The sequence below is a fragment of the Falco naumanni genome, chromosome 7 (genome assembly GCF_017639655.2).
Source record: "Falco naumanni isolate bFalNau1 chromosome 7, bFalNau1.pat, whole genome shotgun sequence".
NCBI classification, from domain to species: domain Eukaryota; kingdom Metazoa; phylum Chordata; class Aves; order Falconiformes; family Falconidae; genus Falco; species Falco naumanni.
Window position 1 is genome coordinate 36,031,514 of NC_054060.1, and position 26,267 is coordinate 36,057,780.

General features: G+C 47.5%; 1 protein-coding gene across 1 annotated transcript; it reads right to left on the bottom strand.

Annotated features, from left to right (window-relative positions):
- Positions 1–6,430: 6,430 nt before the first annotated feature.
- Positions 6,431–26,104, bottom strand: LOC121091883 (tumor necrosis factor alpha-induced protein 2-like). The gene is made up of 12 exons (XM_040602138.1): positions 26,062–26,104; positions 19,233–19,584; positions 16,645–17,272; positions 14,882–14,996; positions 13,523–13,648; positions 12,663–12,763; positions 12,475–12,573; positions 12,152–12,275; positions 11,052–11,174; positions 10,002–10,157; positions 8,788–8,909; positions 6,431–8,383 (listed from the first exon to the last, which is right to left on the bottom strand). Exons 2-12 carry the CDS (start codon positions 19,570–19,572, stop codon positions 8,242–8,244), a joined length of 2,076 nt encoding a protein of 691 aa, XP_040458072.1. The 5' UTR covers positions 19,573–19,584; positions 26,062–26,104; the 3' UTR covers positions 6,431–8,241.
- Positions 26,105–26,267: the final 163 nt, after the last annotated feature.

Below are 26,267 nucleotides of genomic sequence, written 5' to 3' on the forward strand. Positions count from 1 at the left end.
CTCTCCCATAGCTCTACCCATGTCCAGGCGCTTGTCCCCAGCCCATGCCGTGTACCAGAGGGCCCCAAGGAGATGCCTTTGCTACCTTCACATGTTGTGCCCATGGCTAGAAATATCTGAGGGAGCTGGGCCACTGCATTATGGTGCTTCAGCCCCTAATTATGATTTTTATTTTCTCCTCTTTAAAGGAGCAATACCATAGTGTGTCAGGATAACCTATTACTACCCAATCACCTCACACTGCAGTCACACAAGCCAGGTTAAAACAAGAGCACAAGCACAGCCAGGCGTTCATAATTAGCTCTTCCACCTGAGAACACCATTGCACATGCTCATGAGAGCTGCAAATTAAGATGTGAAAGATGCAGGTGTTGCCGCTTGCACTTATGCTACCCCAGCAAGGCTCCCTGCCTCTGCCTGCTCCTATTCTCTGGCTCGTGCCTCTTCCAGAGCTGTTTTTTAAAGAGCTTTGCTCAGAGACCAGCTCTGGGTCCTCCTTCCAGGTGCTGGGTTACCCTCCTCTTCCACAGCATGACTCTCTTCTGACATCATGCCAGGATACACAGGCAGGTATCACCTTCCTCCTAGGAACTTCTGTTCCCTCCTTACCCAGAAGATAGACAACCATGAGATTACAGCAGTGGTTGTTTCCCATCCTTACACATGTAGGCAGGGATTTCCCTCCATCAGCAGTTGTCCAACAAAGCTTTGCTGCTGGGAGAGGTGATACTGCCCCTGGCTCCTGGGTGACTTCTCAGACCTAGAGAGGAACATCTCCTTCACCAGACTTCACAAGCTGCTCTGATGACATGCAGGTGAAACACTTCAACAGAACGATGAGGTAACTCATTACTGGTTCCTGAGACTAGTTGCATCAGCTTCTGGGAGCTGATGCCCACCCTTGTCCTTTTAGGCATACCCTGCATGTATTTGTCTCTGTGTACCACAAGCTTCAGGATTCATGACTTGTTGGTCCTGAACATGGGGAGCAGAGGTAAGGTTGTAACATGTTTTCTGGTTATTATTTTGTACATTAGGTAGGAATTGCATGGCTGAGACACTGAGGTTCTTGATGGCTCACAAACCTGGAGAAGATAGAGAAGTCATCTGCACGTTATTTGTATTTCTTTCATAATATGTCAAAGCTTCTACAACATTGTGAACTTCTATGTCCTGAATTTTCTGATGTTTTCCTTGAAGGGAAAGTTACCAGAAGGAATAATGACCAAAACCCATGCTAGGACTTGTTTAAAACCACACTGTGGCAGAGTGTGGGAAGAGGAAGGGGGTTTTGCACATCAGCACAACCAGCTCTCAGGTCCCAGACTTCACAGTTGGAGTTTGCCAAACAAAATAACCTGGTTTGGGCACTTTCTGTGGAGAAAAATGTTGATTTTCTAGAAAATGGTGTTCTTTGAAGGGCTGGAACTGGGCAAAAGGCTTGGTACGGTGTCTGTAGGAAAAGCAGTCATTATGGTAGTAGCATCTGTGGGGGTGCTGTGTATACGAGTGATGCAGGAGTCAGAGTAAGAAAGGATCTAAATATCCATTACAACACCAGTTATCAGCTCTCAAAAACTTATAGACTTAATTGCCTCCATTTCCATCTTGAAAATACCCCATGAAGATTTTTTTTCTGCATATAGGGAGAGGTAAACAGATTGCGGAAATCTGCTGTTTGTTGATTCTCCTAATGATAATTTGCACATTAGCATGGAAGCATTGCTCATGCACTACCAAAAGCATAAATTTGTTTTTCAAGTCAAGCTATATTGAAATGTATGAAAATGGGCAATTAGTATAATTTTGAATAATAAACTGAAGCTTGTGGTATAGAGTTGTTCATATGAGATAGTAGGAACTTAGACTGGAAAGGAGAATGTGATACCTGGATAGAAATAGTAGTATCTTTTACAGAAATAGGGTTTTGTAGAGAAATAACATTATATGGAGAGAGAGGCTTTTTCCTCTCACCCACAGAGGACACGGAGGGTGAAGTTTTGAGGTAGGTGGAAAGAAGGTGGAACCTTTTCCTTTTCTTAACTGTGGTTTCTACCCAAGAAAAGTTGGCTTAATAGGCTGTTCTGAATGACAGATGAATCTGGTCTTTCTTCAAAAGCTGCTATTGATTTCATGCTGTACGTGCTGATCTGACAAAATGTTCCCCAAGTAAAAGCAATCTGAGCTCCTTGAGAGAAGTTTGTAGGGAAATCAAATCAAACAAAAAGGGGAGCTTGAGCAGTTCATGCATTCCACAGTAATACTTTAGTCTTTGTGATATTACAATGGATCAGAAGGGGATGCTGAGCTGGACAGCTAAACAATGACCAACGAAAGGCTTCTGAGCACAGCCAGAGGCATGGCAGGTACTTGAAGGCTGCTCTCCTACCTTCCCAGTCTTTACTTCTGCAGCCTTGTTTCTCTAGGGCACCTCCTAAGTTTCCCTTACTGATACACAGCAAAGGTTATCTGAATTACTGCTCACGCTGCGTTTGCCAGCTCTGGGATTAACAGTGCCACCTGTGAGATCTCTGCAAGCTGCCAAGGTTCCTCCAGGAGCAGGCCTAGCCCCCCCCCCCCCCCCCCCCCCCCCCCCCCCCAGCATGTGCAAGAGTTACCCTGGTTCAGTTTGCCCCCCTTTTTCAGTAACTCTTACAGTCTCTTTGCCCCGTGAGAACACAGGACTGGTCTGTGGGTCCTATCTGCTCTCTTGAGTTACTCCAAGCCCTGTGATCCCTGGGAGGTAGAAATGGATATCCCTGGGGCATCCCGGCGAAGGGACACGAGCCTGCTGAGAGCTGCTTTCTGCAAATCACCCATACCCAGGCAGGACAGCAGTGACAGCTCTGAATGAAGTGTGGCCTCTGCAGGTGACATTCCCTTCACACCTGCTTGCTGAACAAGGGACATGAAGGCCGGTGTGGCACAAAAGCTTGTCATGGCTGCCAGGATCCTGCTGGATCAAATGCCTCTTTTGGGCCATTGGAAATACCTCTGTCACTCCCCACACGTTAAACAGAGGGACCGGGTAGCTGCAATGAACCTTTTTGGGTCTATGTAAGCCCATGCAGGTGGCAAAGGAGCTGTGTCACAATGTGTGAAGCTGGGGTTGGGACCTTGCCAAAGACAAGGGGTCTGCTGTGCAGGAGCATGACGATGGCATTCCCTGCCCCACAGCTCAGATGTCTGTCACCACTTCTTGTAGCTTGGGTAGAGGGGACTGCAATGAAACCGAAAGAGCAGAACCAGCCCTCTGTTAACTAGGACATAGCACTGTTGACTTTATCCTGATATTTTCTCTAAGCTGTACACTTGGTTCAGCTCTCGGGCTGCACTGCTTTTGCCAGTGGGACTTGGGGGTTGGCTTCCAGCCTTTGGGATAGGGCTCTAGCCTTTAGGATAGGGCTCAAAAGCTCTTGAAGACTCCAGGACCAATATTGTTCTACCCGAGAGTTTGTTATAGTCTCCTCCCTCTCAGAGCAAATCTTTCCCCATCACAGCTGTTCCAACATTAATGAGTACTTTTGAGAGCTCAGCTTTTCTGCTAAATGGCAACTTTTCCTCTTTTATTAGTCTATTGGGAGAGTTATTACAGCTCAAGTACTCTGCCCTATTTGGATGAAATCTACTTGGATAAACAGCAATGAATTCCTCATCCTCAAAGTATGGTTTTTCTGGGTGCTGGTGCGTGCCATGCCCTGGTGTGTCCTATCTGCTGAATGAAGGGTGGGAGCATCAGGAGAACACAGTCCAAGGGCACTACTGGGTAGTGTTGGGAGGGGAGCTGGGGTGAATATCTAACACGGGTGGAGAGGTGAAAGAAGCAACTGAAAACCTCTCATGGGACAAGACATGGAAGAGATGAAAGACAGGTTTGTAGGGAAGGTTCTGAGCTGGTCAATTCAAAGGATTTTTTTTTAACCTGATTTCTAGAGAAAGCCCTGGGTAGCAAGGAGAAATGGTGTCCAGCAGGTGCAAACATTCACTTCACAATAACCTTGAAAACATTGTATTGCTTAAAACCCCCACAATTAATATGCCTCCAGTAATGCGGACCTGAACAGCCTGATGTGTGCATCTGCCCCATTACATTTCCTCTGGTTGTCCCCCAGCAGCGTGGAGTTGCACCTTTGCTAAGGGGGAAATTTGTGGTTGCTGGACTGATGAGGGACTTTTGAAATCCCCCAACATTAGCTGTGAGCTCTATTATTGTGGCTACAGAAGAACTATTCTGCATTTCAAGGATATCAGTGTGGGTGGTGTGGCCACATCCTCTTTTTAAGTCATGCAGGAAGGCAGCAATTACTCTTATGGGTTTCAATCTACAGCAAGAGAAGTGTGATTTTGCTAGTGTCACACCCAAGTTTACCAGCCTCTAGCCCATTCCCGAAATATCCTTCCTCCCCACCTCTCAGTGATGCTGACTCCTGCCCATTTGGTCCCCAGCGCCAGCTTTTGACTCAAGCTGTGTGATATGGAGGCAGGTGATGGTGCAGCATGTGAAACCATGCTGAAAGATGCAGGACCCACAGCCTGTATGCCCTAATTCCCCTGAGGAAGGAAGCTCTGCCATCCCCACTCACTGCTGGTGCACCTTTCCTTTGGGGTGCTCCATGCATTGCCAGGCTTTGCAATCTCTTCCCCTTGGATTGGGGTTTCCAGGTTTTCTCCTAATAAAGTTCATACCAGCAAAATTAAAGAAAATTTTGTAAATGGAGGTCAGCAAATTGCTGCCATGCTCTTTGTGAATATGTAATTGCACATACTCTTCCTACTTTACATGGATGAATAGGTGAGGAAATGTATCCCCTGTGCATGTCACTGTGTGTCGGTGACACCAGGACTGTTCACCTGGAGATGGGGGCTGAATTTGGAAAGGCCTAATTAACAAAACACTGTGGTCTAGTGTGTTTCTTTTAAAATCAGCACATCAGTAAATCCTATGGCCTTTAGTCCAGTGCTGTCATCTCTCAGGGGATCCTGGTGAGAAGATCCAGCCTCAAAGGGGGGGGAATTGCAGGTGTTCTGGATTTTTAACACTACATTTCCAGGTCTGCAGACCCCAAAGATTCTCAGCAGGCTTTAACAGAGGGTTTCTGCTTTTTGAAATCATGCTCACGCTTGGGAGGGGGCCAGGAGCTCTCTGGTTTTGGCTTCCCCTGCAGCAAGGACAGAGGTTCCCCAGGTGCTGCTGGGGACTTTGCATGCAGGAGCAGAAGAGGCAGTAATGCCTTGGTCCACCCTCTGGTATTCTGTGGTTTGTGTCCCTGCATCTTTTGCACTGCAAATTGCAAGTTTTCTTCCAGATAATGGAAGTGCCTGGTGAGATGGATAGGTAGGGAGCCGAGCCAGCAGCGTGAGTGCATGCATGTGTGAGCTCAGTCCATGTCCAGTGCAGTGGTTGTTGCAGGCTGATGTCCTGGTGGCACGGATGGCAACTGACGGGGAGAGCTAGCAATGTCATGGCAGCTGTGCCCAGGAGCCAACTTTCTTAACTGTTTTGTAAAGCTGATCTTACTTTTTTTCATGTTGGCCATCTACTCTGCCTCCAAGGAGGGGCAGTCATCAACATCAGCAGAGGTTGCATGATAAAGAAAATCCAGTTACAGTGATCTCAGAAAATTTCATGTAGTTATAGGAGTGCTATTTATCAGTATTCATCTAACATTTATCAGAAGACATTTGTGCAACCTCCTGAAAGTACCTGGCTATGTGTAATATGCCATATATAAATAAATGTCATTGCAAATGTTGAGTCATACAGGAAGATAAATAAATTAGTTTCCTGGGCTCATTAGAGCTGAAAGCTGGGGTTTTATAGCAGGATGAAGAGAATTGCACAATGCAGTTCCATATGGCTTATGAAACGTGTATGAAAACCATTTTCTTCTACCAATCCTAATTATGATGTATAAATAGATACATTATTTTCCTTCCAGCGCTTACTTAGCTGGAATCTTTTTTTAAAAGACTGGTGCAATCACTTGTATGATACACTTCTGTAGGCCCCTAACAGATCTCTAAATCAAAATACAGTTATTTATAGCAATAAAATAACCTTTCACTAATTGGGAAAGAAAATGCTGCACATTTCCACAGTATGACTGTTGTCATGAGTGCTTGGCACTGTCAGAAGTAGGTATATGTGTATGTATATATGAGTTCTGTGCAAGCGTGACTCTGCTTATGGAAGGAGAGGGCAGTTGTGCTACCCGTGGCCAGGCAGCAGACTGTTTCACTCAGGGTAAAATTCTGCCACATAACCTGTTGGTAGAGGACTCCTTCTCCTGGTGTGCACCACTGGCCACTTAGTGAGTAGCCCGGGGCACTCAGTATCCATCTCACAGGGTCAGCAGCAATGCCACAGGGTTAACAGCAACTGTCAGGAGGGTAGGAGGGGGCCAGATGAGGACGAATTCTGGTGGGATGAGTCTCCTAAAGGCTTGTACGAACAGCAGGAGGCAACAGAGGTGGAGGAGGGGGGATGCCAGAGCAGTAAGGATGAGATATATGTATGCCAAATACTTATGTTTTTATTATTCAACATTCAGACTGTGGTAGTGCTTAAAAGGCTGATGTTCTGGACCTTGTTATACCAGATACCATAAGCACGGTGCACATGGCAGTCCTTGCTCCACAGAGCAAGCAAAGCTGGGCTATGAAACCCATACGCAGTGCAAACAGAGGGTGCCTCTGCTTTTCCAGCTTGTCTGTAGTCCAGCAAGACCCTCCCTGGAACCAGTGGATGGCATTGACCAGAGCAGGCTGGGAATAGTGGAAGAGTTGGCCCTTGGAAGGAGTACATAGGACTACATGTGGCAACACAGTAAACAACAGCCAGAGACAGAATAAATGAGTCACTTTTCTAACATATTTGAATACTGTTTAAAAATAAACATTGTAAATGAATATCTCTAACTGAGAAAAAATAAAATTAGATGCAAAAATACACCAGTGGTATACTGCATATGCATATAAATACGTTATATGGTTTGCACAGTCATTACGTGTCTTCTGGATCGACTTGCTACAGACGGATAGAAAAGTTGAAATAGAGGAAAACAGAAGGGAAAGGTCTTCAACTAAACACGTTGTTGTTTTGGCAAGTGATTTTCTTCCCAAAAAACTGGGCTGTACCAACAAAACAGTTTCACAACAGACCCATTTGTGTTTTCACATCATATCTACCTCACAGCAAGAGGGCAAAGAGCGAGCAAGGAAATGGTGACGCATACAGGGTGCTCAATATGTTTTAACGGCATTTGGGACTAGTTCTACCACCCATTCAAAGCCTGTGATGTCAACGGAGTCTGGGAAAGTCCTTTCCTCAATAAGGAGGGCCTAAGTAATAGCCAAAGTGCTTTACTAGGTGCTGGGGCTTAGCCCACGCGATCCATTGCAATAGGCAGCTTGCTCCTAACCCTCTGTTAGCAGGGTGCTGCTCCAGCGCGGATGCACTGGGTAGGGTCCCTGGAGAGGGCTGGGGGCTGCCGGGGGCATTGGGACCTCCCACCTCATGGAGGTGAAGGAAGCACATGCTGCCCTGGCTGGGCTGCTGCTGCGGGCTGGCTTGGAAACCCCGATGTCCTTGGGCAATGCTGCTGCGTGGGGCAGGGTGTGCGGCCGGGGCCCCTCTGCGCCCCAGGTGTGGGGTGCTGCAGCAGGAGCCCTGCCACGGCTGCGCAACTGTCCTCCCGACCTGACACCTCGTGCCTCTTCCACCAGCCGAACGCAGCTGCCCCGGCTCAGCTTAGAGGAAGGCAGCAGGGGTGAAAGCATGCTTGCACGGGACTTTTCCAACACCTCTAAATTTTGGCTTCAGTTTTTGTTTCCATTTCCTTAGAAGATAAAAAGCTCTATAGGAGCTGTCTGCTCAGTCTGGGCTTGTTGGGGAATCAGCGACATGGCCTTCGCAGCACCCTGTGAGGTAGACAGAGGTCAGAGCACCAGGGCAGTGTTCAGGCAGAGAATGCAGTGGCACCAAGGAGGCCTTGGGGTAGTCCATGACTGGTGCAAGGAGCAGCCCTGGTCCTTGTGGGCACTGCTCCTCCTGTGGTACACCCTCCTCCCAGCCCTGCCAGAGGACGGTGATTCCCATAGAGATGCTGATCACCAGACTAGGACAAAGTACTTTCTGTAGGAAAAGGCCGTAGTGTGCACTGTACATCACTCCAGGGGACGGTCTCCATCCTTGGCTTAGCCAACAGTTCAGCACAAGGGAGTGCCAAGGGGTGCCTTGGCCTAGGACACATTTATGTTGGAAAAGAGCAGGGCCCCGGGCAGCGTGGACACCGTGGTGTCTGCCAAGTAGCCCAGGATGCTTTTGAGTTCGCTGCGTGACAAATTGGCTTTGATGTGCAGGAACGCTTCCAGGTGCCTTTTGCTGTGGAAGAGAAACGGACAGCTGTTATCTCCTGCAGACCTCCGCGCGCTGGGTGTCTTGCACTAGGATGCGATCCCCACCCTGCAGCAGGCACTGGTCCCCGGCAGATGCCATCTCTGCATCTGGCAGTCCTACATGGGACCCAGCACCATCCCGTGAGGTTTGGGGTAGGGTAGGTAATCTCCAAGGCAAAGGAGAAAATCAAGCCAGAATTTGCAATATATAAACAGGCTTTTTTAAATAGTTTTTGTTGTCAGATAGCACTGGGATTGCCACAGCCCGGCAGGCAGCCCCCAGCCATAGACTTGGGCTATATGAACCTCACCTACACTCATATCTGACTGTTTCCTGGCTCAATTCAAATTCCACGTGAGTATTAGGCAATCTGTTTCAGCATCTCTTACCGGATATCTGGGTATGTCGTGGCAAGTGTTGCAACTTCAATTTTAATAGCACCTAAATCCTGAAGTCGAATTATTTCAGCCAGTTTGGGGAGCGCTGAATTCAGCCACGTGGCTTGAGACCCCTGCCAGAAAAGAAAGTGGTCAGCAGGGCACCGTGGGGTTGCAAACCTCCACTCAGCCCAGGAGCTGTGTTTCACGGCGGGTGCAGATGAGTCAGTTCCTGAGGCTGTTTCCCGGCAAGGGGGAAGAACACGGCAGCGATTTCAGGTGCCTCATTGTTTTCCGTGATGTTTCTAGCTGCCTCAGCCAGCCTTGGAGAAACTGGATTAGCTTTGTGCTGGTTTTTAATCCTCTTACACAAGTGATGTAGTGTTTGCCATAAGACCGAGGTTTCCACATCTACCTTGACAGACTCTCTCTTCTCTCCCATCATGTTTTCCCTTCCTTGGGTTTCTATGTTGCCCAGCATGTGTGTGAGGTCTGATGGGCCAGGTAACACACTGCCACGTGCTGCTCTCCCCCAGCCCTGCACACAGCCCTGCCTTCAGCATCTCCAGAGTTTCCCACGCAGGTAAAAGCCTTGACAGGACCTGTTTTCTGGCCACTGGATATCCCAAGGTGCCAGCTACCTGGCCTCCTGCCCACACCGTGAGAAGCTCATGCTTGTTTCTTCTCCAGCCAAATGAGCATGGGGTGGCAGAGGATGGGGTTTGGCTTGGCTTTCAGCCTTTTTGCAGGCAAGTTTAGAGGCATGGAAGGTGGGAGGTGATCTCAGAGCACAGAGCGGGGTGTTTCAGCTATGCCTCTCATGGAGGAAACCCTTATGTACCAGATAACCTACGCTGCCTGTTCCAGCCCCTGCCTGACCTAAAAGCAGCAAAGTGAGGGGTATCAAGGGTGCAGGGGAAGAGTTAAAACCCAGGACTCCATGCAAGTTGTACTGAAAGCAGAGATTAGCTAAATCTTCTGACAAACCACTACCTACAGAACCAGGAGGATGAAATCATGGCTTTCCATCTGGGAAGGGGCAGACTGGTGGCAGGGGAGCCTTCCTGCCCACAGGCACTTGGAGACCTCTTTCTACCTAAGGTCCTGCCTTCCAGGAAATTAAGCTGAGTTGGAAAGGCTAGCAAGAAGCCCCATAAAATTGATTTCCCTGTTTTTCAGTGTGCCCATGCCCCATGCTGTTGTGTTCATGGCGAGCACTCACGTACTTTGCTGGTGCAGAAGGCTTCCAGGTCGGCAGCGTTCTTGGAGATGTGTTGGGCCAGGTTTTGCTGTTGTGCTGGAGATTTCAGGCTGACTTTCCTCTTCAGCAGCCTCACGATGTACTCTTTAACCAAACGGGCATGGATTTTCTCAACGATAGCCTGTTGGGAAGGAGAGGGAGGATCATCCATCTGTCTTTTGCTCGGGGACAAAACAAACCATGTGTGTGGATGTAGGACAAAAATGCCTTGGGTGCTGTAAGACATGCCCCACCAAATGCCTGCTGCTGATCACACGTCAGGAGCGGCACTGGCTGCCAACCTCCCCATGACTGGTTATGCGACATCCTAGATGCCAAGAATTTCTTTGTACTCAAACTAATGAAGTGTGGGAATTTCCAAATGTTGTTTCCTTCTGGGAAGAGTTTAAAGTGTAGAAAAGATCTCCATGTGTTAGAGAAGTAACACTACTTTACAAAAACAGGAATTAATGCTGCTCCTCCTGTTCCTCTAATATACAAACATAATTTTGTTTCAGCTATTAAAAAGACAAAGGCAGGACATCAAATTTACTTTTTTTTTTCATGTGGTGATGTATCATATATACTGCAGCACCACTGAAGATGTGGCCGTGGCTCAGTTATCTAGGATTTGTCCCAGTTACACCCATCTCCTCCAGTCCTTAGGGCAGTCAAAGGAGCTATGAGACAGAGCCATGCAATTGCATTTGTGTTTCAAGGTTGCTAAACCAAACCCATACGTTAATAAAGTCATATTTTGGGTGGTCCCTAAAGCACTTTCTCTACAGCAAGGGTAGTTTTATCTGCAAACACTGCAGTAGAGCTACAGGAGTCTGCTGCTGTTGGAGACGAGTAAGATTTATATGACTAATCTAGATAAACCTACATGCTGATGGAAATCCTGCCCAGGAGGGTTCTCCAATAACAGGCCAGCTCACCAGCTTAATGTGGGTCAAGGCAACTCGAGCTGCAGAGGGTCAGAGCTGAAAGTGCAGCCTCAGCATCCCAGACTCTCTAATATTTCTCTTGAACTTACGTGGTAGAAAGGGTCCTTTAGGGTCTGGAAGTCTGAAATATGTTTGCTGGTGGTTTTAATGATCTCGTTCATAATTTCATTGCTGGAGTCCCACTTATTTTCTGTAAACTTCTTATAAATTGGCTGAAAAAATGAAAATCTGCTTAGTTCCCTCAAAACAAACTCTATGCACGTGTATATTTAGCATTTCTATACATGCAGTATCCTACACAGCAACAGCATGGCATGCAGTCCTGCACAGTGGTGTGCAGGCATGTGTGACAATGACTTCCAGGGAAGGGGAAGAGGGGGCTGTACTGGGGTTGTGTCCCCTGCTTGGTTCCTCATGATGAAGAAGACTGAGGACTTGAAAGGCTCATATCAGAGATGTTTTTTTTTATTTCCACATTTTTAATGTTTTGTCCACACCGTTTTGTTTGATTAGAGAATTACGGAACCGTCAGGGGAAAAGAAGAATTATTATGAAAGATTTTCAATGACAATTTTTCTTGGCTATAATAAATCAATATGAAAATAAAAAAAGCACCCCTGCTCTGTTATGTCTTCCAAATGGCCCTACAGAGAAATCAGGAAAGATTGTGGCTGAACATTCCTGAATCCTATGCCTTCTCCTTCACCACACCTGCTTAACTTAAAAAGCTTGTATCATATATTGGAAAAAAAAAAAGAAAGAAAGAAACCAAAAGTGCCTTTCAGGCCACTTTTGTGAAGCAGCCAAGAGATGCACAATTGCAGTTTGTGTCATTTGTGATTGCTTCCTACAGTTTGGAGCGTAAACCCTTGCAGGCTGAGACTCTCCCTCCGGCAGCAGTTAGCTTGGGTGTGATCAGCATGTTTTGTGTTTATCTGCACAGCCGTGCCTATGTAGCTGTGCTCGTTTTGCACTCAGGCTTGAGGACCAGCTCAAGGAGAGGTGAGTCTTGAGTTTTCTGGCAGCAATGTGAGTTAGGACTGATGCTGAGAGGTGACCTGGCCCAGAGCCCTTCTGATTTTTGCTGTGTTTGAATAAGAGATTTGGGCAACTAACTGCAGAAGAACATGCCCAGCAGCAGCACAGGCTGAGCCATGGGGCAGGAGGGTGTGGGGCACGGATATGGTACCTTCAGCTGGGCAAACAGCTGTTGAAGCAGCACGTCAAAGCCGCTGTTTTCAATGTCACTGAGAGTGCTGAGGATACTGGCTTTATTGTCATCCTTTTCTGCCATGTTTTTCTCTGCGTAGTCTCTGCAAGGAAATAATCAGCGAGGTCAGAACAATCTGTACTCAAAAGAGAGAGAGAGAGAGAGAGAGAAAGTCAGAGGTCTGCAAACCTTCTGCAGGCAGATGGACCCTCCTCTGCTCACTCTGGAGCACCTCCCCTCTATGACACCATTATCCATTGCCTGCAGAGGAAGGAGCAAAGCCTTTCCTTTTGGACCCTTACCTAAAATTCCAGCAGTTGTTAATATTTGCAATCAGTATAGGCCTGTAGTATCTGTGCTTCCTGCTTTTCTCCTTAAAGTCTTCAAAAGCATCCTTGTAGCTGGAGGGGAGATGGGAAGAGGAGAGGCAGATGAGCGTGCACCCCAGGCGGCTCTGCCAGCCCTGCTGCCCCACGCTGCCTTACCGCACCTTCTCAGGAAGGCAGGCAGCTCCTTCGACAGGCGATGCGACAGCTCCTCGCCCACTGCCACACTGATGTCCTTGGCTCGCTTCTGGCCGCTGTAGACACTCTAACAAACAAAACCAATTTTAAATGCACCTGCTCCAAAAAGACCAGGTTCACGGATTAAAAAGGCTAGAGATCTGTAACGCCGGTAAGTGCACCTGGCTCTCCTGCATCCCCCGCTGCGACATAGCCAGGGACTGTGCAGAGCAGCTGCACTTATTTGGTGCGTTCCAGCCAACTTCAAACTCCATTTTCAAATGGGGAGAGAGGTGAAGAAGAAAGCAGCATTAGAGAAGGTTATAAAATAGCTGAGGAAGTAGGAAAAGTGACACTTGGCTTTTTTGCTTAACCTCAATGTGTGAAAGGTTTATTTTTCAAAAATAAACTCTCCTAATCCTCTGCAGCCAGAGGAGGGAGAGTGTTGAGTGTGGGGAAAGGGCACAAGCACCCACAGCTGCTTGTGACAGCCTCCCCGGGAGCAAACAGGACAACAGCACCGCGCTGCTTCCTTGCTTGGCTAAACCTTGTCTCCCATCTCTCTGCTGTTATGTTATCCAGCGCCTAATGGCGTGGCATCAGCTGGGGGTGCAGAAGAGACTGCACAGAGAGAAATGAAGGCAGCTTTCCTGCTCCCTTTGCTAACAGAGGAGTTTGTCTCCAGCACAGCCAGACCACGGGTTTGGGCTCCCCTGTACCACCCACCTCTACCACCACCCCACACAAGTGACTTGGCCTTTTGCTCTCCTGCATTGACCGTAATTGGTCTCAAATCTTAAATACATGCAGGATGTAAGTGCTTATTTTTAATATATATGCGTATTACCTGGATAACAAATATTGCTAGTAGTTCACTCTGAAAGTGCCCATTCAGTTTCTCTGGTTCTTGGTCTTCTTTCCATCTTTGGATTTCTTTATCTAAACATTTGCTCAGCGAATTTTTGACAGCAGCCTTTAGGGAAGGAAGAACAACAGCATTTACCACAAAGTGGATGTAGCAGCTCACGCTTTATGCAGGTTTTGCTCACCCACCCACCATTTGCCTGGCTCAGCGGACTTCTTCCTCAGCCCTGGCTGAGAAATAAAGGCTTTTTGTTGTGAGACGCCTTACCCACCAGCTCGCAGTAGCAAGGACAACCCCCTTATGATACCCACCCATTGAGTATTTCAGGTTAGAAACAAAGACCAAGATCTACATCCCTGCCCACCACCCTGCCGCATCAGTGGTGACCTGGAGGGCAGGGGAGGGGGCGGTGGGTAGGAAGGTTGCCAGCAGCTACACATGCCAGAGCCCAAATTCCCCCAGCCACGCATTGCCTGTGTGTCATGCTCTGTGCTACCCTCTGGCCTTGGTTTTGCAATCCTTTTTCATGAGCCCTTCTGACGTCTTACGAGTGCTGGAGAGTGAAACAAAACGTTCTCAGGTTTTCTCTGCTCCGATCTCTCGTGCGTGCACATTGTGCAGCAAGGCTTTGGAAATGGTCTGTGCGGTGGCTGGCATATAGTTCTGATCTCCAAGCGCCTTGTTCATGTGCTTTGCAGCCCTCACACCCACTTCTCGCATATGCAAACCATCACGGGCTACAGCTAAACCTGGAACTTGTCTACTCATTTTCTTGGAATTCCAGCCTAAAATGCCAAAAGCACTAAGCTATGAGAGTACTGTAAAACTTGCTTCTTGTTTCCATTAAGGCAAGAATGATCGAAAAAACAGAACAACTGTTATTTTCTAAAGACCAGGCAATTCTCCATCAGAGCAAGGCTTTTAAAGAGCAGACCTGTATGCTTTGTGCTCACCCAAGGTTTGGCACCACTGCAGAGACCACAAGGAATTCTGAATCCATCAGCTGCGAGAGGAAGCATAAAGCCCCCTGGGGATCTGACAGACAACCGGAAAGTTACCCATAATAATTTGTTGTCAGATTTTTCCCCACCTTGCTACCGGAAGGTTTGCAAGGACAGAACAGTTCTTTTCTGATGGCTCTCAGGGCTAAGCAGAAGTTTGCTCTGCAAGTCCCATCTAGCAGAAAGCTGACCTGTTCCCCTATAACAAACAAAAGCTTTCTTGTTTTTGCTTCTCTCTGGAAGGGTGTGTGGCTCACGGGCGAGACGTGTGCGTGCAGGACAAGTCAGAGCTCCACTGAGGGAGCAGAAAGGGAAGAGGAGGGACTGAACAAATTCTCACCTCTTCACTGTCAAGGTATTTCTTTTCAAGTTCTTTGCTCAGACTTGATGGCAAAAGGCTTCCAAGCTTAACTTTTTCCAACTCCTCAGCTAAAACATGATCTTTTCTCATATCTCTGGAATGAAAAAGCCAAACAATCACATTTTCCAAAGGCAGCGTAATTCAAGACAGCTGTTGATGCAAATCACTAACTTTTTGAGGCTATCAGTGAAAAAACAGATGGAAATGTACGTTGTCCTTCGTCCAGGCAGGACTTGGGAGAGCTGAATCTGTGCCAGGGGTGGGAACTGTGAGGGTGGGACCCCAAGCAACCCTGGGGGACAGAGTCATGTTCTGTTGAGCTCCTGAGCGCTGGCCGCTGCCTGCTGGTGGGGATGGAGGACCTGCAGCAAGCAGGAGCATCTAGCCTCAGGGCATGACCTCTCTCCATCAATTTAGAGAAGTGATCAGATTAAAAACTGGCATTTTGTGGCTAGCTGGGAATGGAGCAGGCTGTTTCATACCCTGCTGTCGTGTCACCACCACATGCTGGCTGAGCTGGGAGCTCCTGAGCAGCCTTGAGGGAAGGGACCTGCCAGCTGTGGGGGTGTCAGGCCAGCACTTGTGAGGAAGCTGATTTGGAAGCCATCTCTCCTTCTGGAACTGCAGAGAATAATCCTGAGCATCACCTGACTCCAGTGTTTGCACATCACCCAGCTCTGTATGGGTACGCCACCATGCTTCCCGCACATAGGCTGTTTCTGATATGACACTGGGAGCTGGAGCCAGGTGATACAACCCTCCTCCTTGCTGCTCCCTTTGCTGCTGGCTGTGGAGAGAGGTGGTCTCTCAGCAGACACTGGGATGTGGCTTCTGGGAACCCCCCACAAAGCAGCTGCTGCCCTGACCAGCACCGTCCCGGTGCCAAGCTGCGTGGCTCTGGCTGAGCCCTGCTCCTTGCAGCTACTGATTTCCAAACACACACTGGTTCAGGCCTGAATATCCTGACCTAGAGCACAACGCCAGCTCTGGAAAACTTCCAGGATCAACGTTGACTCATTATACTCTGTCAGTGAAACATAAGAAGAAAAAAGTGGAGGTGAAGGTTGAATGGCTTTATAACAGCAGAGGAAACACTGCTAGTGTATTTCCTGGGTTTCACCTAAGAAATGAGAGCCCTCGGTTCTCCACCCACTACTATAAGCCACAACAAAGAATGTTTTCAGTTCTGCAACATACAGAGCTTGTGAGGATGAAGAGTGACCCTTAACTGATCATGTCCTCTCACAGGGGTGCACCCTTTGGTCTCCTAACCGGGAGGAGAGCATAGACTGTGGGTAACACCTAAGCAACACCCTCCATGCCCAGGATAATTGCATCTCAGGTTGTTCTATTTATTGGCTGCCTTCTGGTCCAGAGGGCTGAAACTTCCAAATTTTCCAAGAATGACTTCAGGTTTGCAACTGGAATAGAGATCAGGGCGATGAACCTGCCCAATTTACTACACAAGCGAAGCCCTAAACATCTGCGTGTGTGTATGTTGCTCAGAAACCTGAATGGTGGGGTCAGCCCCTGGTTTACAGACTGGCAGCCCTGAGCGTGTCCCTTCCGACTGTCCTGACCAGCTAATGTACAGCAGCCAGATGCCAGTGACACCAAAACCTAGCGAGGTGCCAGACTGCACCACAGTGACACTGATTCATAAATCAAGCAAATGCCTGGTTTTGCAGCCAGCAAACCTGTGCTGATCACCAGGGATAAAAATGTGTAAAAGCCTCACTTACTTCGGATAAATGTTGTGCACCCATGAGAGGAGAAGGTAAATATCCTTGTCTTCCAGATGAGACTCAGCATTTTCCTTCGCCTGGGAGGCAAAATAATTGTGGTAGAGTTCTGCATATATGCCGAACACATTAAACTCGGGAGGATAAAGCTGTTTAATATACTTTACAACTACTGTCAAATCTTCTTTCATGGTCTTTCCCATGTGCAGGAGGTTCTGGCCAACTGTAGAGAGGTTCTCAGTTCTAGGAGTACGGCTTGTGTCTTTCATTCGAGCCTCTACTGACTCCTTTACTGTAGCCATCCAAAGCTCTTTCCATTTTCTAGGTCTAAATTGCATGTTTTTGTCAGGTGGATTCTCTGACATGTAGTTCTGATCTTCTTTCTCCTGCTCTTTCAGCGCCTCTACTGCCTGCTGCAGCAGTTCTGGGTTCGTTTTCGCTAGCAGCACGGAGTCTTTCAAGATGCTGAAGACTTTGTGCTTCAGAATTTCATAGACTGATTCAATGTCTTGCTGGCTGGTGTTCAGTCCTTCCTCACTTTTGCTAGACCGACTCTTCTCCAGGACAATGAGATGCTGAGCAGCATCACAAAGCTTTTGCTCTTCAAGGAGATCCAAGACTTGTCTGACTGGTAAAAAAGAACAATCTTTCTTTACCTAACAGCAAAGATTTAAATTTCTGTTTCATAAAAAATTATGGTTCTGGAATACTTTTTTTTTTTAAAAAAATTACATTTCTATAATGCAAGATCTTAAGCTCCTTTACCATATAGAAAACTTTTCTGTTTATTTAAAGATCAGATTATTTCTAGCTTGCCTCTAACGGGGACAATGGACATTGGAATACACATCACCACTGTTGCATATGGGCAGCTATTCATGAGCTACCCATAATTTTTTGGAAAATCTAGATTTTTGGAGTTTTATTTATGTATTTATTGAGTATCCCTCTTCCCATTAATATGATCTCAAGTCAGAAGCATGGCTTCAGGAAAAATGTAGATGAAAAGATGTAGCTAAATAAGATGTGCTAAAGGAAATACCACGTGTGTTTTCCAGAAACAGGTCAGCACATTCTGACCTGCGAAATTTTTTTGGAGGACACATTTAGCAGGCAAGATAAATACAATTGAACTGTCTTTTCCTACAGTCAGTTACTTGATATGGTGCAACCTGGGAAATTATTAGTTAAACTGGAGAAGTTACATCCCGAAATAAGTTTTGTTAGGTATGTAAGGTTTGTATGGAAAACCCTAGGGAAATGGGTGGAGAAAGCTTACATTATTCATGAAACTCATCTTACTTTATATTCTTAGAGATTGCGGCACAAAAGCTGGGAGTGCCCTATTGCATCTGCTGATTACACAAAGTTCAGAGACATTATCGAAACTGAGGGCTTGGTCTATTATACAGGAACAACAGAATAATGTGAATAGTAAATGGGCTGAAATTTAATAGCACAAAGTATAAGATACAAATTCAATAGAACAAAAGTTACTTAGCAACAAATAGGATTTTCTGCTGCAAGCTGGATGTGAATCAGCTTGAGATGGAGGAGGAAGAGAGATGCCTGGAGAATTAGTAAGTCATTACTGTGAGATGATGGTGGAAATATCAGATACGACCCCAGGATGTATCCAGTGAGGAATGGTCCAGCTGAGATAGGAAAATGGTAACATACTGTACCAGGCATTGGTGGTATCTCACCTGGATTATTTTCTGCAATTCTGGTTGCTTTATTTCAAAAAAAGACATTGGGAACAGGGCAATGCAGCAGTAAAAACAAAGGCACGAAGGGCCTGTTTTCAATAGACTCGGTTCATTTAGCTGAACAAATTCAAGGCCAAGCAGGAAACACCACTTAGGGAAACCATTTGACACATGGAGAAAGAGATGCCAAGTAGCTGGGGGAAAGACTTAACTGGAAATAGGACAATTTTACTAAAACAGCGAGCCTTTGTAGGAGCCCCCCAGTAAAGGAGGTAGGACTAAAAAATGAACTTATTTTAAGGTACAGCTTGCTAAGTTTATGAACCAGGACAGAGATGCGTCCTCTGAGGTGGCAGGTGAGCCTTGGAAGTGCCAAAGGGCACTTTCCTCTCCAGTTCTGGGTTTCTCTGAGCAGGTATTTTCCTACCTCTCTAAGCACCCTGCAGGGATGGCGCCCATGGAGGAGCTGTATGTTCATACATCAGCCCCGGGAGAGACTTATGTGTGCTGCTCACTGCTGTCCCTGGGGGAAGAGGAGATTTCACAGGGTGGTGGTTTCATGGAGGAGCAGAGCAGAGAGGTATGCATTGGTTTCTCATCCACCCACAGATCTCTAAGTCCCAATAAGAAGTAGAAAAGGAGTTTTGCTTTGGACAGAAAACCTGCAAACTGGCAGTTCCTCAAGGAGTATGCCCTTGGTACCAAAGGACTAGGACTTGAGCCATGTCTCCCTCAGCCCATGTTTCCCACGGCCCCTTGGCCAAGTCACTCCAATCTGTCAGTGCCCTTGTTTCTCAGGGGGACAATCCACCTCTTGCAGCCCCTCTAGAGGTAGCTACAGCCTATGAGGTGGTGCAAGGAGGATGGAGGAGCACTTACCACTGGGTGGCTTGGTCTTTTTCATTTTCTTAAGTGCACTTGTAAGGATTCCCTTTATTCCTTTCTTGCCTTTTTCAGGGCTGTCTCCAGCAGAGGTGCAGCTCCCATTGCTCGTGATGGAAGATGCTCGTGAGGGTCTGCAGGCTGCCTCTGGCCTTTCACTCATCTTCTCCTGGTCCCTGGACCAGATCTCGTCTCCAGAAGGTTCAGGACGGGCAGGGATTTGCTCAGCTACTGATGTTGCAGGGTTTTCAAGCTGCCTGTTGGCACCAATGCAACCCTCTGATCCATTGCGTATTCCAATAGGACCACTTTGGAAAAAAGGTAACATTTTCATCATTTTCCTTCTAGCCTGTAAATTTCAGAAAGAACTGGTCAGATTATAACAGTTTGCATAAAAATTATCATGGCACAATATGTCAAGGTGTATTTCCAGTAAAAAAGAAAAATTCTGGAGGGAATTGTCCCCGTGTGGGGAGCACTACACATCTGGTATGAGCACAGCTCTGCAGGAGAGCTCCTGAGCAGCATCACCCCAGGCAACTGAAGGATGGAAACAGCTCTCTGATCTAATAAATAACTTAGAGAAAATTGATGACTGATTTTAGGGGTGATTTGGATGGCCTGATTTCAGACCTCAACCTTATCTAGATACAGGAGAGCAGGGCTCTCCCACAGGGATGCTGTGGGAGTATCAATGTGTGCATGGAGGCTGCACATGAATGATGTGGGTGGGACAAGCATCCTGTGCCTATTCAAAGCAACCACAAAACTCCCATACTTTTATATGGCATTGGGATCAATTCCCACCTTCTTCAGGGTGTGGTTTTGCTGATCTCTGCTTATCTGGCTGCAGGTGTTTGTGGAAGCACCCACATAGCTTATTGCACACTGAATTTGCAAGTACAGCATAGAAATGAGATGAGCCTACCAAGCTAGGTATGTGCCAGTCTTCGCTGAGCAAAAGTGCTGCTGGTTTAACTGTGTCCCTGTCCTGGTTTCAGCTGGGATGGAGTTACCTTTCTTCTTAGTCGCTAGTACAGCACCGTGGTTTGGCTCTGATGTGAGAACAATGTTGATAATGCACTGACGGTTTTAGTTGTTGTTGGGTCATGTTTGTACTAAGTCAAGGATTTCTTGGTTTCTCAGGCCCTGCCAGTGAGAAGGATGAAGGGGCACAAGAAACTGCGGGGGACACAGCCAGGACAGCTGACCTGAAGAGGTATTCCATACCATGGGGCGTCATGCTTGTTATATAAACTTGCAGGTTAAATCGGGGAGATTGTTGCTCGGGGACTGGCTGGACATTGGTCAGCGGGTGGTGAGCAGTTGTACTGTGCATCACTTGGTTTCCTTTCTCCCTTTTCCTTTGGATTTTATCATTTCCCCCTACCTTTCTGAAATTTGTTATCGTAACAACATCTTTTTAGAATTTATATTTAGAATAGTTTATGTACATGTATAAACTAATAGATTGCTATAGATTTATTTGCATAATTACATTCATTTATATAATGATTGTAATTATATAACGATTGTAAATAAAGCGACTCATGGTTTCCAATCCTTGCTCTAACAACACATTTTTTTTAAGTGACTTTTTGGGAGACCAGTACACTTGTGTATGAAGAACTCTCTGGCAAGTTTTGGCTTACTTGTACTGCATAAGGGCAGAGGAATCAGGCTGTAAATAAAGGAAGAATTTGGCTTCAGTTACAGGACACAATGTGGTGATTTTCAAATACCCTTGTTAAGTTTATACCATTGATATGTATCATGCTGATACAAACTGTGATAATTATTTCTGGGCAAACTGGTTGGAAGACTGAGGCTTTTGGTTTTAATTATGATTCTTCCTGCTGGCTCCTGGCAGCTTGGAGAGCTTTGAAGCATCAAGTTAGTGGTAGCAGCCGGGTGGTAGAGCGAGCAGTTAGCACCTGGCATGGCTGAAAGCTTCCCTTCTCCGGGCTTTGACTGCCAGGCCATGTTCATGGTTGGTAACACTTTTGCTTTTAAAGCACAATGAAGATGAAAACTTATTCGGGAAGGACAGAAAGGGTGTGTGTGTGTGTGCACGACCTTGCTGCCTCTATGCTGAACTGGTGATCTGTGACCTGGGGCAAAATGTGAACCTCAGGTGGTGCTGCAGCCGAGTGGGACAGTGGGGGCTGCCAGAGGTGTGGGGCTGCTGCTGGGGGTCCTGCTCAGCCGAGCCCTCGTGCCCCAGGGCTGCAGGGCTGGTTGTGTGGGTGAGCAAAGGGGGCCTGAACCCCAGAGCTGCCCAGCAGCAGAGTCATGGCTCAAGCCATGCACCTACTTCTTCCTCTAGCACACTCACTGAGGAGGGGGTGGGGGAGGGACGGAGGGAGGGAGGGAGGAAAACTTCCCACTCTGGCTCCTCTAGTCAGGATGTTCCACTAGAATCCTAAAAACGGTGGAAAAAGTTTTTTGTTGCATTTTCATTACAAAACAGTATCATTGTAACAGGGGTGCTCTATAAGTATTTGGGACTTTCCTAATTTTTGTGAGGTTGTTTTCTTAGCCTGCATTTCCTAATACAAGGCTGTGTTTAGATTAATTCTGCCAAATCCCTTCCTTCCTGTTTGTTCAAGCACAGACTCAGACGAGTCCTTTCTCTCTCTCCATTTATTCTAAACAAAGCATTTATTATTCCTTTTTTTTTTTGCTTTCTAAATAAAGTACTTCTTTTCCTACAGCTAAAGGTGGCTTTCAGATGCTTTTGTTTTTATGAATGATGATCAGAAAGATGGATTTCAACAATTGTTTTGCTGCTTCTTCAATACTAAGATGAATGTAATATATCTTTGAAAACCACTGAAATGACACTACACATAAAAGAGTCCATAAAGGGGACAATTAAGCTGATTAAAAAAATTTAGTTTTTCACAGCTGGCAGTTTTTCACAGCTGCCCAGCTACAGCCTGGGCAAGCCCCTGCAGCCCCTCTGCAGAGCACACAGAGCTGTTGTCTGCAGCGTGTCCCTATGCCCTGACCTGCCTAAAAACATCCCACAGCTGAATTAGAAGACAAAATAAAGTCCAGTGTTTTCACCCACCCAGGGCTGCAGATCAGCAGCATGAGAACTGTTTGCAATATTGGCATGTCTGGGTGTGCTTTTTCATCTGGAACTAATAAACACCGAAGGAGTTAAACATCTGAGTAAGACTGTCAATGCAAGAGTTACCATGCTCACTCACATTTGGCCAGCTTGGATGCTCACCTGGTGTTAATCAGTTTGCCACTGCTGGTTTGCCTATGTATCTGCAGCAGGAAATACCAGTAAACCCCAGCTTCCAGTTCCGCCTTGAAATGTAGCCTCAGTCTCTTATGGCAAGTGGTACCAAAACCTCCCCTTCCATCTCTTTCCTTTATCATTAGATGGCCGAGAACTTACTTAAGAAATATCTATACGATACTTTCTTATAGAACAGAAAACACTTTCTACAAGAAATGCTCAGTTAAAAGGAGGTGGCACCAGTTACAGCTGGAGGCCACGGGCAGGTGATGCTGTGCCAGCACTGGTCCTTTTGCCCCCACCAGCATCTGCTCCTGCCTGCTGCGGCAGGCGGGACATGCCAGGAGCTCAGCTCTGGCTCACACGGGCTGCTCCTCTATGCCTGTGTTCTGCTCACAAATGAAAGCTTGTTAGAACTCCAGCGGGCTCCTAATTATTTTAGCAGTTAACATTTTGGGAAATGCTGAAAAATTTCCCAGGCACAGAGCTCAGATGCAAGTCTTGTAAAAAATTAATGATCTAAGGTCAAGACTCCACACAGATCCCAGCTCACCATTATTACTAATTTACTGTTGATTCACTGTTACCGTCATCATGATTATCATTATGTGGCACTGTAGTTTGTGCCAGGGGAGTCTTTAGCTCCAATTACTTTTGACATAGTATATTCGGCTTAGGGCTTCCAACCAGAAAAGCAGCACGGCTCGCATAGTATCCTCTGCTACCCCATACAGAGGCCCTGCACAATTACAACAGCGGGGCTGTTGCCTGCCAGCGTGGCCGGAGAAGGACCCAGCAAGCTCTCAGCATGGTGCTGATCACAGCCTGTACCTCCAGGCTGGAGCTTCTCTGGAGTGGGCAGCAAGGGTGAGGGAAGCACCTGGAGCAGAGCCATGACACAGGACACAATCCAGATTCTGGGCATGGTGGCTTCCTATCCTCTCCTTTTCCTCCCCAAAGGAAACAGCTTTCACACTGCACGCTTAGGAATCAGCTCATCTGCGAGCGGCGGCTCATCGTGTGCCAGAGAGCACTCAGGGGAAGAGATTTACCGATTACCCCTATTCTGAAAGCTTTTGCTGATCTTTTTCTTGACGTCTTTGTCCTGAGCTGCTGCCAGTATTAACAAGCATTTGTTTGGATCTTTAATCCTCTCCAGCCTGCTGACATCCTATGTCGCGAAGATTTATGTCTTGTTTTAGTGGAAATCCCCCACTCTCCCACAGCCTCTCAGAAATTCAAAGTTATTTAGCAAAGTTTGTTCTCTAGTTTGCATCAGCCTTTTCTCCCATCACTCGCTCCCTCTGGAAGTGGGGTCACCTCTGCCCACATGAGTCAAACCATCTTTTGAAGCAGTAAAGCACTGTAGACAGTCTGAGTTTAGTGTACCTCAGGCTATGCGGTGACACCTAAATAAGCTGCTGATAAATCAAAACAGAGAGTCTACAGAGATGCCAGCCCCAATCTTTGCAAGCTGGGAAGCCCACCTAGCAGGTGGGGTTTTTCCTACCAATTTTTTTTAGATGGATTGGTTACTGAATGGAGACACCATGAAGCTGGGGGCTCCCACTTGGCTGTGCCTGGGAAATCACAGTCCATAGATGAGCTGGGCCACCAACAGCCCCACCTTGAAGTTTTACTGTGCTGCTCAAATCCATGCTCCTGTTCATGGACCCCTATGGACACCCACCAGCCCATGTGGCTCAGCGCTATCCTGATGGTGGCCAACTCTGCTCCTAATGGATTCAAAACCTGAGGGGAAACGAAACCTGACCCCAGTAAAAAAGTCCAGGCAGCAGCAGAGCTTCCCCAGGGGGTTCAACCCACGTGCCTTAGCACTGTCAGGCACCCCCATGGGGCTGGGGACGGTGGGGGACCCAAGGGACCTTGGAGAATGGCAGATCAGGCAGAGGATCCCCGGGCATCTCACCTGGTGTGAGGTGCTTTAAACCAGCATTAAACCATGTTATCACCTGTCTGGGGAATGACGTAAAGAGAGCTACACGGTGCCTCAATCATTTTTAAATAAGAATTTCATTTCCCTGAATTACTGAAGCACAACTGAAAACGGTCCTGTAAACCAGCATCTCCTGTTGTTAGTGAGAATTTTTCAAACAGCAAAAGAGAAAAGAAAATTAGACATATATATTGTTATTGGGGCAAAGCAGAGAAAATGTAGTGTAATATGCTCCTTTTTCTTCTCTCTTCAAATCTGAGCAGTATAATTTTAAACTGCTACTGCTGAAAGAGAAACCAGTTAACTGCGATCTAGGATTTTGCTTTCATATTATTATTCCCAAAGACAAATCCTGCATTCAGGACTGGAGTTCGCAAAGTTCACTGCTAGAGCTAACAGTGACTGAGAAGAAACACATATTCCCTGGGAGCCAGACCTAGAGCTCCTGGAACACTCACCTCTACAGGCACTTTCAGACTCTGGCTTTCTGGGCCTCTTTTTACAGAGAAGGTGACTGAAGCAAACCTGAATCTCAGTTTTCCCAAGTTCTCTGCTGCCGTTTGATCAGCTCTATCGGAACTGGCAAGCCTCAAAGTCCCTTGGTAGGGGCAGGTGGTTGAATGCTTTGGAGAATGACCATTTCTTCAGGTTTTCTGCTTTGAACTTGGGTGTGATGGTGAGGAACCATGGCTGATCTAGAAGCCATACGCTCCAGTCACAGAAAGTCTCTTCCTTACTTTGCAGCAGTCTCGAGAAGAAATCCTACCTTGAACACGCTAATGACCCTAACCCTGAGGATGAACCTTCATGGTGGCCCTGAGGAGCTGACGCAGTGGATGTGGGGGAATTTCAACACATCTTCAGCGCTCTGGGAAAAGGGGCAGTGGGACTTCCCTGACTAGAAAAAGAAAAAAAAAAAAAAGAAAAAGTCACAAAACAAGTGAGCATGGCAATACAGAAGTGTGCCAGCTCGGTACAGTGACTCTGGCAGGGTGCAGGGCACAGCAGCTGCCGGGGACCATACAGGATCCAGGCACCAAAATGGTGTTTTTCCAGTGCAGCTGGGCTGAGTGAATCACAACCCCACTAGTTTCCTGCGATTTGGGAGAAAAGCACTTCATTCTGAACAAAGAGGAAGGAGTGGTGGGAAGTGCCATGCTGAATCTGGATCCTGGTGCCTGATCTAGGTTTAGGATGCTTTGGTGCCAAAGGTCGACACCCAGATTTTGGGGAAGGGGTTGGCGGGTAAGAGGAGTCACCGCTGGCAGCCTGCGTTCATGCCCTGAAACCTGGGGCAGACACAGAAATCAAACCCAGCTGCCACAGTGCAATTGCCAGACACATATTCTTGTGTCCCGCAGCCCCGTGATGCCTGGAACCGCTGCCTTCTCGCAGCAGCCCGATTTATTCTCTACCCTGCTAATTACCAGGTGGGGTTGAAACCTGTCACTTTATCCGGGAATCCATCCTTTAGCACCTTTCACCGATTTCCCCCCCTCTCTCTCAGACCCAACGGCGAGCCTTCGCGCTCGCTCCCCTTGCGGGGCGGGAGAGCGCTGCGGGGAAGGGGAGAGCCCCGAGCCCGGCGGCAGGGACGGGCGGCACGAAGGACTTACTGTGCGGCGGCTCCGGGCGGGCGGCCCCGGGCAGCGGGCGGCGGGCGGCTCCGGGCGGGCGGGCGGGCTGGCTGCCGGCCCCGGGCAGCCCGGCTATAAGGGGAGGGCGCGGAGGCGGGACCCGGCGCGCAGGGAGCCCGGCGGCGGCTGGGAAACTCCGGGCGCGCCTCCCCTCCGAAAAGGGGTTCGAGCCAAAGGGAAACGAG

What these genes read in the sequence shown, in the direction of transcription:
- LOC121091883 (XM_040602138.1), bottom strand. Translation starts at nt 19,572, where the DNA reads ATGATGAAAATGTTACCTTTTTTCCAAAGTGGTCCTATTGGAATACGC. An exon ending in GTGCACAACATTTATCCGAA is followed by an intron (nt 14,997 to 16,644) that starts GTAAGTGAGGCT and finishes TTTTCATTCCAG; the next exon opens with AGATATGAGAAAAGATCATG. An exon ending in ACGACATACCCAGATATCCG is followed by an intron (nt 8,384 to 8,787) that starts GTAAGAGATGCT and finishes TCTCTTCCACAG; the next exon opens with CAAAAGGCACCTGGAAGCGT.